This window comes from Dysidea avara, chromosome 10 (genome assembly GCF_963678975.1).
Source record: "Dysidea avara chromosome 10, odDysAvar1.4, whole genome shotgun sequence".
NCBI classification, from domain to species: Eukaryota; Metazoa; Porifera; class Demospongiae; order Dictyoceratida; family Dysideidae; genus Dysidea; species Dysidea avara.
Window position 1 is genome coordinate 13732499 of NC_089281.1, and position 13761 is coordinate 13746259.

The window sequence follows — 13761 nt, forward strand, 5'->3', positions numbered from 1 at the left end:
TGATTCAATATGTAGAGACTCTTTGAATTTATATTATTAGCAGAAAATAAATAATTCATTTATAGTATTGAATGATTAAATACACGTTTGGGAGGTTGACTTCCAAACTTTCTATTCAAGACATGGAACCGACTGTTGAACTCATCAATGTTAACATAAGCACCCTGTAAACAATAGGGATAGTATTGCAGTGTTAAGAGCACTAAATAAGTAACCTCTAAATGTCTCACTCCTTCTCCTTCAGAATAAAAACTGTTTCTCCCATGGAGAATTCTTCGATTGTTAAAGCTTATCAGTTGTCCAGGGAGCAAGCGGAATTGAAACAACCTCTCTGATGTGCTGAACAGTTTGGCTAACAGCAAGTATGCTTGATAGTAAGGCTCAACATCTACTGGTGACACTTGCAGTGTTCCTTCAAATGCTGGAGACCAATTGACAGCCACAATCTACAACAATCACAAACACTATAGATACACGGGTTCTATTGTATTTGAAAAATTCGCAAACAATTAAAAAGTCTGCTTCAAGGTTAGCCAATTGCAATATATCACCAAATCTTAAACTTGCCGGTTATGTACTGTTATTTGCTTTCCTTCCAGGATAAAATTTTTTGGTTTGTGTAAAAAATGTTTTATGGTTTACACTGAAAGAAATAACTGCTGTATCACAGCAATGGTAGCTTTATACAGTGGTAAGAACGACTGTCAGCCTTGTAGTTGGATGCTCATAGGAGCTTTGTAGCTTTTTTTCTACAACAAGAAATAGCTACTTATGATGATAGGGCCCACCTCTTCATGTTCTCCCAGTACAATGTGTGGCACTTGACTAACAATATGTACAGGTGACTCCCTGTGTGAGTGACCATGATTAACTATTATCCTAGTAGTGACTAACCTCTTGTAATGTATCTTCTGAAATGTGGCTGGTACTCTGGTGAGAATGTGGAACTGTTCAGGATAGTTGTTCCTCAATTCTTCCAATACAGGATAGGTGTCTAGTAGTAGTGACTCTCCGCCAATAATACTATTATCATTCCTAGTAACCAGCACAAGTGCTGTCATTCTGATTAATGACAAATATACAAAATTAGGACACCCAGAATAGTAGTCTCGTGAACACAATTTGTGATAAGCACCTGCTCTGAAACAACTATAACCTGTACACTTTTAAGCTAAAATTAACACATCTAGTGATCTATCATTGAAAAGGGGTTATTTGCTGCACTGTTTGTAGTGAAACTCCCCATAACAACAAAGGATTTGGTTCTGGCTGTAAAACATGGTTGTACCTATACATGTCGCCCTAATTTCAGGGTTCACAAGGGGTATATACCAGAGGAGGTTGGTCATATAAGGGTTAAGGATCAGTGATATGGCACAATATAATGTTTGTGCATTAAAATTAAATGTCAGTTCAAAGATGTTGTGCTCTGAGGGGATATGTAACAAGAGATGGCACAAACCTCAAGCAGTGAAGTAGTTGCAGTCCTGGTGGTGACTCATAATAGATGAGGTCCATATGAAGGGACAAAGCCTCCCCAGTGTAGGCTATGTTGATCGGTTTGTCTTGTACTACCACTTGGAACGTCTGGATCACATGATGTCAATGAGTAGTACATGAGCACAATATGTATGAATTACCCTTCCATATATGGTCTCCTGAATGTGAGCTATTCTCTCAGTGACCTACAGGGTGTGACCATGTCGATTAAACTGATGCCCTCCCCCCCCCCCCACACACACACACACACACACACACACTATAGGGAGTCTAAAATGTTGCTAAGGTTCAGATATGTTTAAAATCACAATAGGCATGTTATGCATGTATTAAGATATCTTTCAACTTAGGAACTTTTTAAAATTTACCAGCATAGAATATATATGACTTTTGCCTTCAAAATGTTGTGTGCCTGTGATCTAAGTGTTGCATCATTGAGACCACAACCAAGATTGTACTATACACACAACACACACACATGCCACACACCTTTACAATACTCCCAGGTACAGTGGGGACATTATTGACAAGACACACTCCATACTCGTTCAAGTTCCACAGCCACCTAATATGGTAACAATCATTATAATGATCTTTAATAATTCTTGCAATTTTGCGCAACAAAATTAATGTAGCATACATGCGTGCATTATTGCTGGTAGTTTACAGTAGTGGTGACTCACTACGAATACACAATGTTAACAGGGATGGTGGCCACAATGAAGAAATTGTTGTTTGGTGTTCGTGGTGATAAGAATAAAAGCCATATGCACGTCCCTTCTGATATCCTTTTGCTCTACCACACACCTTCTGGTAACTTATTCCATTAGTGGGCCACAATGAAGAACCATCAATAAAATACTATGAAATTGCAAAAAGCACCAAATATCCTGATTAAAAATCCCAGTGGATTGTGGATATCCCACTCTTCTATTTAAACTATACAGCTTAATTGCGACCAATTTTGAACATTTCAAGTGCAACTGAGAATTAAGCCTCATTCATGGATAAATAAATTAATACATGTATGACCAGACCTTGTGTCTTGGGCAGGCACATTGTTTGAATGCTCTATTAGAGTGTTTGGTCACTTCCACAGCGATATCCTAAGTCAAGCACATCAGCAAGTCACTGCTACAAGTAACACCTTAGTCCTTTCTTAGAACAAAGCCTTGATTTTATTAATGCCAATAATCACTATCAAAAGTTCTCTGTCATCATCAGAATTGCAGCAGTGATTTTGTCAATTAGATACTCTCCCCATAAATAATATTATGATACAGGTTACCTTTCAGTCACATTTATAAGATAGAAAGTAGGGAAGGTAGGTAGCTAGCAGCAATAGTACAGCTGGTAGCACACTGAGCTTAAACACAGGGTTTGAGGTAGTTCTGGTGCCACCTGCCCCTTCACAAAAGTAAGGGTCTGGTGAAATACAGAAACCAAATCATTTCTACCACTAACAGTAGTAGCCAATGACACAAATCGCTTTGGCAACACAATATTTTTGTTCAAATTGGAGGGAAATCATCTGACATAACAAGCAGTTACGTACACTATTCCTTTTGAAATGATATGGTATCTGCATTTCACCTGACCCTTACTTTTTGCAAAGGGGTGGCCAGTAGAGGTGTACCGATGTGGGTTTTTGGCATGTACCGATATCCGATATTGATGCCACCAAAAGAAGCCGATAACCAATAATCAATCCGATATTTGCATTATAGTTAAAAGTGTACATTTACCTACCCTACAACATGTACATGTATTCATTGCTATACTCTGCCTGTGGTGGTATACAGCTTGGGTTTCTATTGTGCAATCCAGACAATTAGGCACCCACAAACATTTTTATGTATACTCCCATGAAGCCTTATACGGATATTTCTGCATTACTCTGCATTGAGAAAACTGGTACAGCAAATTTCCTTGGTTATCCTGTGAGCCTTCTTTTTATTACAAGGTACTCTATATAGCCAACTGCTTCATTTATAAAGACTGTGATAAGCTTTCCAGCAACAGACAGTAGAATCGCGTGTATTTATATGGCTTCTCGTAGCGTAGCACTTGTTTCAGCGTGAACAATAAGCCACTGGCACTAAAGAGCCACATGAATAACGTAGAAAACCAATGCACAATCCGTTTATGTACAAACTATTGCTAGTGTATAAATATCGGTAGCGATATCGGTCCTCCTGCTGTTCTGTACCGATACCGATATTGGTAGAAATTACCATATTGGTGGCCGATATTATAGCCAATCCGATTATCGGCACACCTCTAGTGGCCAGACTAGGTTCAAGCCCAGATGCTTTGCATTTTTTTTTTGTTTGTTTAACAATCTCTTTTGTCTAAGTTTTACTGTCAGTTCAATAGCTGGTATGTTATTAAACCATAGATACAGTATACCAACAGGGATTGGAAACGGAAGTAACTCACGTGATATCTCTGTACAAATTCCCAATATGACGCAACAGACGTGAAATACCATCCGTGTCTCGAGCGCGAGTGACCGTCACCATAGATACCAGTGCAGCGCCAATTTGTTAGAAGCCACTTTTGTGCACGTTGTAGAAGAATTGCAGCCTAAGCGTTGCGACAATTGGGCTAATTACTGTTCTACTCGAGGGCAAAATTGCCTGTTCGTGTTCTAGTACACGAGTGATTTGAAATGACCATTGACGCTAACTTCTGTGGTAAGCTTATTGTAACGCAGCAGCGCTTCTAGCAGTTGTGTTATTTTGTAAGCCTGCTAATAAGAGCAGTTAGAAAAGTATTATGTTTTCTGGTGTTTACATCATCAGTGCCGTGTAAATAACTTATTGAAATTACTATTCGTGTTACCATACTGGACATTTTAATAATTTTACAGTTTACACTTGTGTTATTTTGGAGGACACATCAGTAACTTTGTGTACCAATATACCATGTCATTAGTTACTAGTACATTAGTAGGGTGTAACGTAAATATTAGATTGTTCTGAAACCAATCCTACAGGAAATGGGAGGTGCAATGATGGAATCCATACCTACACACAATATTGCTGAATAACCACTGTTAACACTGAAGAATCTGAGAGTTGTTTACCATAAGGATGAAGAACACACATTCAGCAACAAATATATTCCAGTATATGTATGTGCAGAACAATCCAAGTGTTCAGATAGTGAACTTGAAGCCATGTTGTCAATACATTAACACGGAAGTATCATTTACCAGAAGATATTGATAGTGAATCTTGAGCTGTGCTTCTCACATCAGTGCACACTTGGTGGTAACTGGTTATATTTGTTTTTTTTTACCTTCCTTTACGTTTTGCTTGTGTAGTGTTGCAAAATTAATGTTAGCTATTGTGTTGTACTATTATAGCAATGAGCATGCGCGTTATCAGTTGGTCACTAATACACTGAGCTTTAAATTGTGTTGTACTGTATATAGAAGGTACTGGCTCTGTTGAATGTGAGGTGTAGACAAGCTGGCATGAAGGGTGCATGTGGGTTGTATGAAACCGGAGTTGTGCTTGCTAGTCACATGACATCATGGTCTTGTGTCTATCAGTTACACTGCCAGGCATTAACTAGCTCATACCAGTCCCACCACCACATGGTCTGACAGAGTAAACATGTATACACATTAATGACTGCCACCCAGCAATGGCTGGAAAGGAAGAACAATAGTTTCCGATTGCCAGAGGGTAAGTGACTAACTCATAAATCAACCTATAATCCAACTGATGGCAAGGCTAGGCCACTGACGCGAGAGTGCCCATATCCAGATTGCTTCCAGTACTCATCTAAATCGCTGCTTGAATGTTTCTGACTATACGGTGGGTACAGGCGGTTGGCTTCCATCGGACCCCCCCCCGCCAGTCTGGTGCCAGTCTGGTCAGTCTTGAAAGTCGGCAGTGCACGAGCGACCGTCACTATAGGAACTTTCACACCGAGATACTTCTCGTGCTGTACGTTGACAATGACTAGCTAGTTATCTAATTAATGTTCTATTGAAGAGGGGACTTTTTTTTTGTAGAGTTGTGAGTCCCGGATATGAGACACGCTCTTTACGTCATGCAAGACACGGATATGTTTGTGCGCGAATCTCCGTTTCCAATCCCTGTTGGTATACTGTATCTATGATTAAACCAACATTTAGTTCAGTATCCACTGCCTTTCATTTATATGCCTACCAACCCTGAGATTTTTGCCTCTGTGAAACAACCAATCATGATATTGTAGCATTACTGGCTCACCACACCTCCACAACACTTTATCATAATCCATCACTTTGTCATAATCAACCTCAGGAAGATGACCCTGGTGAGAAACACAAAAATTTGGGGTGACAATATCAAGTGATCTTTTCACACCATACCATGGGAGCTGGTGTAGGCTGTGCCTGTTTCATTTTCTTATTCAACTGGTGATCAGAATAATCATGATGTTTTAACCATTGTAGAGGGATACATCCTTCGTGTACTCCATCATCACAACCCTGCTGTTGCCACGTTAACTTCACAACATCACCTACTCGTATGAGTAATTCAATCACTAACTGTTGTACCTACTAACCTTCAATAGTCGCCTTAGTGACACGTGTATTCACCAACTGAGCTGGTTGGATGGTTTTCTGATTATTATAGTCAGCCAGGCAGTGAGGACAGTGGCAATTGTGTCGCAGCCAAACATTGTGATAATGTGTAGTCCTTTCTCCGTCATCATCCCACTTGATGTGAACTCCTTCGCTGCTCACCTGCGGGACCGTGGTGACGAGCCTACGATAGTGTTTGTTTACTGTGCTAACTGGAGCTGCAAATCTTCCCAACCTCCCTGCTAACATAACTTTTTAAAGGTGTGTGGTAGCACGTGGACACCCTCTGAGATTCCGCAATTAATAACACAATGTCATAGTAAATTATTAATTTAAAACACTGAATGATTAAATACGCGTCTGGGAGGTTCACTTCCAAACTTTCCAGTCAAGACATGGAAACACTGTTGAACTCGATCGAGGTTGAACTTATCAATGTTAATGAATAAAACCCTGTATAACAATACAGAAAGTAATATGTATACATGTTGACATTATCAAGATGGAAAAGTTTTGCAGATTACTTTGCACCTTCACACAATTCATTTGTTTTAGCTAAACCCTGTTAAAAGTTAGAGTTTTTTGTACAGTACAACAGTTGCCAATCAACATAATTAGGTCATTGCATGGAGTGTTTCCACTACATCTATCTGACTGTTATAGAGTAACTTATATTGCCTGACTGCTTTATTAGAGTATCTTGATCTTTTCACCAAAATCATAAGCTATAAGTGTTGCTATCGTGTGTGAGAAACTATTATTTAACTAAGATAAAAGTTTACAGTGTGTCCTGTTCCATGACAGATTCCAGATTCTGGAAACCTGAAGTTTCAGTTTCTTAAACGTTTCGAGTAGTGTAAAAATCCAAAGGGGTTTCCTGAAACCCCTGGAAACTCCCTTTGGTACGCCCCTGAACAATGAAATTAGAAGCAGTGGGGAGAAAAGTGATGTGGGCATGGATGAGAAAATGAGTATGCCTGGCCTTAATATGTTAGTGACCTCAAAATGTCTCACTCCTTCGCGTTCTTTAGAATAAAAACTATTTCTCCCATGGAGAATTCTTCGATTGTTGAAGCTTATCAGTTGTCCAGGGAGCAAACGGAATTGAAGTAATCTCTCTGATGTGTTGAACAGTTTGGCTAACAACAAGTATGCTTGATAATAAGGCTCAACATCTACTGGTGACACTTGTAGAGCTCCTTCAGCTATCGGGCACCAATTGACCGCTACAATCTACAACAATCACATACTCTGTAACACATGACAGTAATACTAGTGTATTATTACCATATAGTGTTAGGGACTACCTGGTGCTCAGATAACATTTGTTTTAGGCTGTGTTATTGAAATGGCAAACAGAACATATTCTAATAGAACAGTCAATCACTCTAATAGAGCAATCATCATACAATTTTATTTTACTAAATGATAAATTATGTAGGAAATATTGACTTTATACAGCTAAAATTCCATCCAGCAATAACTAAAAAGATCCCTCACAAATGATAAATAAAATACTTGTATATTTGACCCCAAGCTTGGCTATGGCTATATAGTACACACACAGATGCACTACACACAAACCTCGGTAACTCACTTCTTCATGATGTCCCAGGACTACATGTGGTACTTGATGTATAAAACGTGTAGGTGGTACTCTGTACAATGAGATATGTGGTCTACAAGTAACTATGACTGGTATGGTGTATACCATATTGCTATTATACCAGAATACTTGACTATTGATACTAGAGCAATACAACTAATATTCTAGTGCAAGACAAGCACTTGGAAAAACAAGTGTCACTTCATATCACAGCCAACACATGTGCAGAGTTACAACAACACTTGAGTTATTTGCCCAACCCTATAAGTAACTGACCCTGTGTGGTGTATACTCTGAAATGTGGCTGGTACTCTGGTGAGGGTGTGGAACTGTTCAGGATAGTTGTTTCTCAAGTCTTCCAATATAGGATAGCAGTCTAGTAGTAGTGACTCTCCACCAATAACACTATAATCATACCTAATAACAAGCACATGTGCTGTTGTTCAGATATATAATAAACCTGGCAACTTTGGTAACCAACAAAATTGTATAATGAACGTTTTACATCCTAAAATCAGAACATTTCTTGTAGGGATACTGTGAAGGTAGGAATCAAGTACATGCAAGAGAATACGAGAGTGTGATTCATTTATGAAGTTGCACAGAGAATAAAGCATGAGTTGTGAAATCGCCAAAGCAAATCCTAGTGGTTATTCTATTGTGTCTGCTCCTCAATGTCCAACCTTACATTAGCTCAAGAGTACCATAGCACAAGACAAACCTCAGACAATGGAGTAGGGATAATCCAGGAGGTGACTCATAATACAAGAGGTCCATGTGGAGAGGTAAACCTTCTCCAGTGTTAGCTATATTAGCTGGGTTGTCTTCAGCTAACAATTCAAACACTTGGATCACATGATGTCACATGACCAGTACAGCATGATCAGAATAATCACCTTACCATGCATGGTCTCTCCAATCCTTTTGCTGACCTGTAAAGTATGACCATGTTGTGAGGACTGGTATATGCACCCAATACAATCTTCCCTTGTTCACCTGAGGCCAGAAATACCAAAGTGGTCAACACACATGCCAAAATTTTACTGTATGGGATACTCTTGAGAATACTTGTACTTGTTCTTGTAGAAATAACATCTAAATAGAAGCCACCAAGACTTCACGTGAACACACTTAACCATCATGGACCTGGCAATGGAAGGGGGCACACTCTAGAAAGTTTCCATTAACATACACTCCATTTACAATAAGATAATAATTTGAATGTCATTACTGAATTAGGGTGATGTGGCTAAGTAAAATACAAGGTACTGCAATGACTGTACTATTAGAGTTGACAACTGCTATTATGATGGAGTCCTTGTTCTCAGTAAGTTTTTTTTTTACATAAGCCGGAGAGAACTGTAAGAGGATGCCCTTGTGCCACCTTTAAATTTGCCATAACAAAGCTAGCAGTGTCTTTGTACATGATTTGTATGGTATCAAGTTGCCAACAGTACAATAGTAACCAAGACTCAAGAGTATCGAATGGCATATTACCCTGTGATTAATGTGATGGTGTAGAGCAACAAAGATATTTCATTTACACGAAATTGGTCATTTGAAATACGTATATGACTATGGGTGTTTGTTCACTAGTTATTTGTGCTATTCAGCCAAGCATTCAACAGTTGTTGTACAAGGAAAGTGTAGTAAGGCCCCAAGATAACTCTAGCTCACTCCTGAAAGTATTGACACAAACAAACAGTGTGCTACCACACCATTGGGATCTACTTGGCAGTGCCAGAACTCTATCATTTCACTTTAACATTATTGTGGTGTAGTGGCTGAATTGGACTAAACACAGCAACCCTTAATGGCAACACAAGCAAAAAACAATAATTACTGAAATACTTATGTTGCTGTACACAATCGGTACTATACTGTTCAATACTCTTGGTTACTAATAGACCATTGTATACACAGGTTGTGTGCTGGATCCAAGCACACACACACACACACACACACACACACACACACACACACACACACACACACACACACACACACACACACGCGCGAACACCATACCGTACCATACCATACACACACCTTTACAACACTTCCAGGTAGAGTTGGAACATTATTGACAAGACACATTCCATACTCGTTCAAGTTCCACAACCACCTAATATGGTAACAACCACTTCAGTCTAATATTCACCTGCACCTGCTCACCACACCTCCACAACACTTCATCATAATCCATCACTTTGTCATAATCAACCTCAGGAAGATGACCCTAGCGTCGAGTTGTTGGAGTAACATCACAAGTGACCTTTTCCTTCATGTGCCTATTAGCGTTATGCCCCACCAAGCCCAGGTTAAGCAGTGGATTGGGTTGTACTCAAAGCAGACACCATTTAGGGGGTATATTATTCATGGTGTCCAAAGTAAGGCCACTACCTGTTGATTTCTACTGCGATTACCAATATGGATACTGGAAGCCAAAGAATACACTACTCAATTTAGTGATAGCAAGTATAGGGATCAGATGCTTGAAAGCAACGTGCAAGAAATGTATATTCATCAGATACAGTGTAGGAGGAAAGTTTGACAAATTGAAGGAACCTGTTTTATATATTGGATGCATGATAAATTTGCCAAACTGCTCCACATGCTGATTTACTAAACCAAAGTCAGTGGTTTATATAGTTAAGAGGAAACATATGTGTGCCAGGGGAGATGGTAGCAAGGATAAAATGAATTCATTTTGCAGAATTTAGTAAATCCAGTTTGGTTGATCCAGTTATGGAGTTCTCATCATGCTGTAGCTATGGGGGGGTCAGGGTACCCCCCCTTCCCAGAAAAATAGCCAAGATTGGATCTGGAAGCAATTTGCAGTACTCAGTGGCGGGGTTTCAAGGTTTCCATGGAAACTCCCTTTGAAAAATGATTACACAACAGTTGAGTATTTTAATTAATTATTGTGGCAGGTGCCTATAATAAGCAATGTGCATGCTCGCTCAGCACACTGTAAATAGACTCTGTAAATATTTGTTTTACAGACAATTTACTAAAATTGTTGCCAAATGCAGTCTGAGCATCTAAATTTCAAAATTTTCCTTGGGGAAGGGGGCATCCCCCCAGACCCTCCTAGCACATGCATGGTGAGTGTGCATGCGAACACCCAAGTCAGTGTGTATGCCTACCTTCTAAACTGGAAATCCCCTTATAAATTCCTAGATCCTCCACTGGTACTAGTAGAAAACTTTGGACAATAGTTAAACTGTATGAAGTTAAAATGAAAAAGAATTAATAATAGAGAAGAGATTGATGACAGGATCCTAACTCTTTACAAGATTGAATGTGAAAATGATTTTTAGCCAAATGGTAAACTGTTGAGAAATTGCTATCACAGGATCCAATCAAGGCACTTTCAGTCAAATGGCTAACCATAAAAAAAAGGAAATTGCAGTACTTTCAAGGGCATAAACAAACAGACACCACCACAACTAAACCCTGTAAGTTGTGCCAAACTTTCGTTATTTAATGACAAGTTAAACAATACAATGGGAAACAGTACATGTAGGTCCTGATGAAAAACAAAACCAATAAATGAGCCTCATTTGCAATTACATCACAAATAAAAATGGTGTAGTAGTGGGGATACTTTGTACAGAGGCATGACAATTTCACTATAACATATAATTATCCACTACAAATGAGCATATTTGCACATTATTTAATAACTTTGGTCTGCTTTTGCCGGGTACTCCAATTCACACTGCCACAATACATATAAAAAACAAACACTTAAAATGTTCAGTTTGTTGACTATGTGATAAAGTCCCCCACAATCTCCAATTATGACATAATTGCGGATAAGGCTCATAGTGGTCCCAGGGGAGAGGAACTTGCTGTATAGCTTTTAAAGGTCTGCTTGAGCCCAACCTGGGGTAGACAAGAGTGTAACAATGAAAGGTGCCATACCATGGGAGCTGGTGTAGGCTGTGACTGTTTTTCTTTTATTCAACTGGTGATCAGAATAATCATCATGTTTTAACCAATGTAGAGGGATATATCCTTCGTGTACTTCATCATCACAATCCTGCTGTTGCCACGTTAACTTCACAACATCACCTACTCGTAGGAGTAATTTAATTCAATCACTAACTGTTGTACCTACTAACCTTCAATAGTCGCCTTAGTGACGCGTGTATTCACCAACTGAGCTGGTTGGATGGTTTTCTGATTATTAGTCAGCCAGGCAGTGAGGACAGTGGCAATTGTGTCGGAGCCAAACATTGGGCCAATGAACTTGATTACCAGTTTCTCGCTCAGATTTTTAAAAATTTGATGCGGGCTGGCGGTTATTATTCATTATGCACAACACACATCCAAACATGAAGATTTCTGCCAAAAAACAGTGAGATCTACATTGATTACTCTTGCATTAGCTAAAGTACGTTACTAGAATATGTAGTCCTTTATTACCCGGCCCAAGTGTATCTAATGTTACAAGAGAGGCCAAGATTAGCTTGTTGTCATGTATCAGTGCTTCCTCAGACCCTAAGCTCCAAGAGCTGGGCGTGCATCTACATTTAGGGCAAGAATTTCTGCAATTTCAGGATTGTGATTATTCCATCCTATCTACAGCCAGGAAGCAACTCTCTTCATTACCTACTGCGAGATCATTGTATGTGACAGCTAAGACTCAACTACTTAGTGAGGTTAAATCTACCTCTGAGGATCATCTTCAAACACTTTCTGTTCAGTGCAAGTTTGCAGACTCTGCCAAGCTTGAGACCTCTTGTCGAACTTGGAACCGATTACTATCCAGTATGCATCCTGGTCAGCTGTCATTTCTTTTGCGGGCGGCTTCAGACACTCTGCCAACTGCCATGAACTTGCGAAGGTGGAATATACAGTGTCATGCAAAATGTGTACTTTGTGATTCCTCACGTCCAACTACTGCTCATGTCTTGGGGGGCTGTCCGGTTGCGTTATCTCAGGAAAGGTACACTTATCGACATGATTTAGTCATTCAGTCTTTGGTCGACAGTTTCATCAGGGTTTACATTGACTTGCCCTATATCCGGGTTTATGCTGACCTTCCTAATTTGCGAGCCAGTGAGTCACCCCCATCTACACTTCCACCTAATGTGATTGTGACCCCCTTTAGACCAGACATTGTTATCCATAATACCGTCACTTCTAGTATACTTTTATTTGAACTGACATGTCCATTGGACAGTGCCCACCATCTTGAGCAGGCTAGATCTCGCAAACAAAATAAGGCTGAATACCACCAAATTCTATCAGAGCTAGATCGGTTAAATGGTACCAACTTTTATGAGACTCTTGAGATCAGCGTTTTAGGTCACTTCCAGCAATTTTCAGTCACTAACACTTACAATGTACTACATTTTATTGATAAGGACATCAATATCACAAGGTCACTGGTTCGACGGATGCTGGATGATGCCTCGAAGGTTTGTATGACTGCATCCCAGAGGATTTTTATGGCAAGTGAGATGGCAAGGGATTGCCGAGAGTGGTTGTGATAATGTACTTGTAATTTAATATTTTTGTTTTGTTTTGTAATCGTTGTTTTTGTTTGTAATTGTAATTACTTTTCTCCCTTGCCATGCCCACGTTGGTATCACTTGATCACCAGCCTTGTGGTCGCATGTGACCGAGGGTTACTGAATTTGTAAATGTATATACATGTCTCATTTATTATGATGGTTTCAACAACAATATTCAGCTAATTCTGTAACTCCTAAACAAGTGATTTTTCCATGATTGCTCTATTAGAATAAAAGTGACTGCTCTATTAGAGTATTTCGATGTGAAATACCAATAATGAAATTCCATGCGGATGTATCAAAAGCATGCGGGCGATGACGCGAAACTGCTAATCAAATTTCATTGGCCTTGTGATAATGTGCAGTCCTCATCCCACTTGATGTGAACTCCTTCGCTGCTCATCTGTGGGACCGTGGTGACGAACCGACGATAGTATTTAACTGTACCAACTGGAACTGTAAATCTTCCTAACCTCCCTAACGTAACTAATCATTGTGTGTAGCACGTGCGCATGGGAATACCCTCTACCGTGATACCGGTA

At 39.5% G+C, this 13761-nt stretch overlaps 3 protein-coding genes across 6 annotated transcripts; 1 reads left to right on the forward strand and 2 right to left on the reverse strand.

Moving 5' to 3' along the window:
- Positions 1-12: 12 nt before the first annotated feature.
- LOC136236476 (gamma-butyrobetaine dioxygenase-like) lies at positions 13-6467 on the reverse strand. Of its 2 annotated transcripts, none has more exons than XM_066026629.1 (10): positions 6067-6467; positions 5870-6021; positions 5753-5811; positions 1990-2065; positions 1641-1685; positions 1463-1587; positions 895-1062; positions 789-849; positions 216-446; positions 13-164 (listed from the first exon to the last, which is right to left on the reverse strand). In XM_066026629.1, exons 1-10 carry the CDS (start codon positions 6332-6334, stop codon positions 60-62), a joined length of 1290 nt encoding a protein of 429 aa, XP_065882701.1. In that variant the 5' UTR covers positions 6335-6467; the 3' UTR covers positions 13-59. The 2 variants fall into 2 exon arrangements, with proteins under 2 accessions (XP_065882701.1, XP_065882702.1); XM_066026630.1 differs by having other exon boundaries at positions 895-1035; positions 6067-6429.
- Positions 6468-6663: 196 nt separating this feature from the next.
- Positions 6664-12104, reverse strand: LOC136236481 (2-(trimethylamino)ethylphosphonate dioxygenase-like). 3 transcript variants are annotated; one of them, XM_066026638.1, is made up of 9 exons: positions 11822-12104; positions 11622-11771; positions 9867-9930; positions 9741-9816; positions 8591-8623; positions 8413-8535; positions 7968-8108; positions 7683-7743; positions 6665-7318 (listed from the first exon to the last, which is right to left on the reverse strand). In XM_066026638.1, the coding sequence occupies exons 5-9, from the start codon at positions 8593-8595 to the stop codon at positions 6851-6853; spliced, it is 798 nt and encodes a 265-aa protein (XP_065882710.1). In that variant the 5' UTR covers positions 8596-8623; positions 9741-9816; positions 9867-9930; positions 11622-11771; positions 11822-12104; the 3' UTR covers positions 6665-6850. The 3 variants fall into 3 exon arrangements, with proteins under 3 accessions (XP_065882708.1, XP_065882710.1, XP_065882711.1); XM_066026636.1 differs by lacking the exons at positions 9741-9816; positions 9867-9930; positions 11622-11771; positions 11822-12104 and having other exon boundaries at positions 6664-7318; positions 8591-8856; XM_066026639.1 differs by lacking the exons at positions 9741-9816; positions 9867-9930; positions 11622-11771; positions 11822-12104 and having other exon boundaries at positions 7140-7318; positions 7670-7743; positions 8591-8856.
- A 368-nt stretch (positions 12105-12472) lies between these two features.
- On the forward strand, positions 12473-13195 carry LOC136236780 (uncharacterized). The gene has a single exon (XM_066027016.1). It carries the CDS (start codon positions 12473-12475, stop codon positions 13193-13195), a length of 723 nt encoding a protein of 240 aa, XP_065883088.1.
- The last annotated feature ends 566 nt before the right edge of the window (positions 13196-13761 follow it).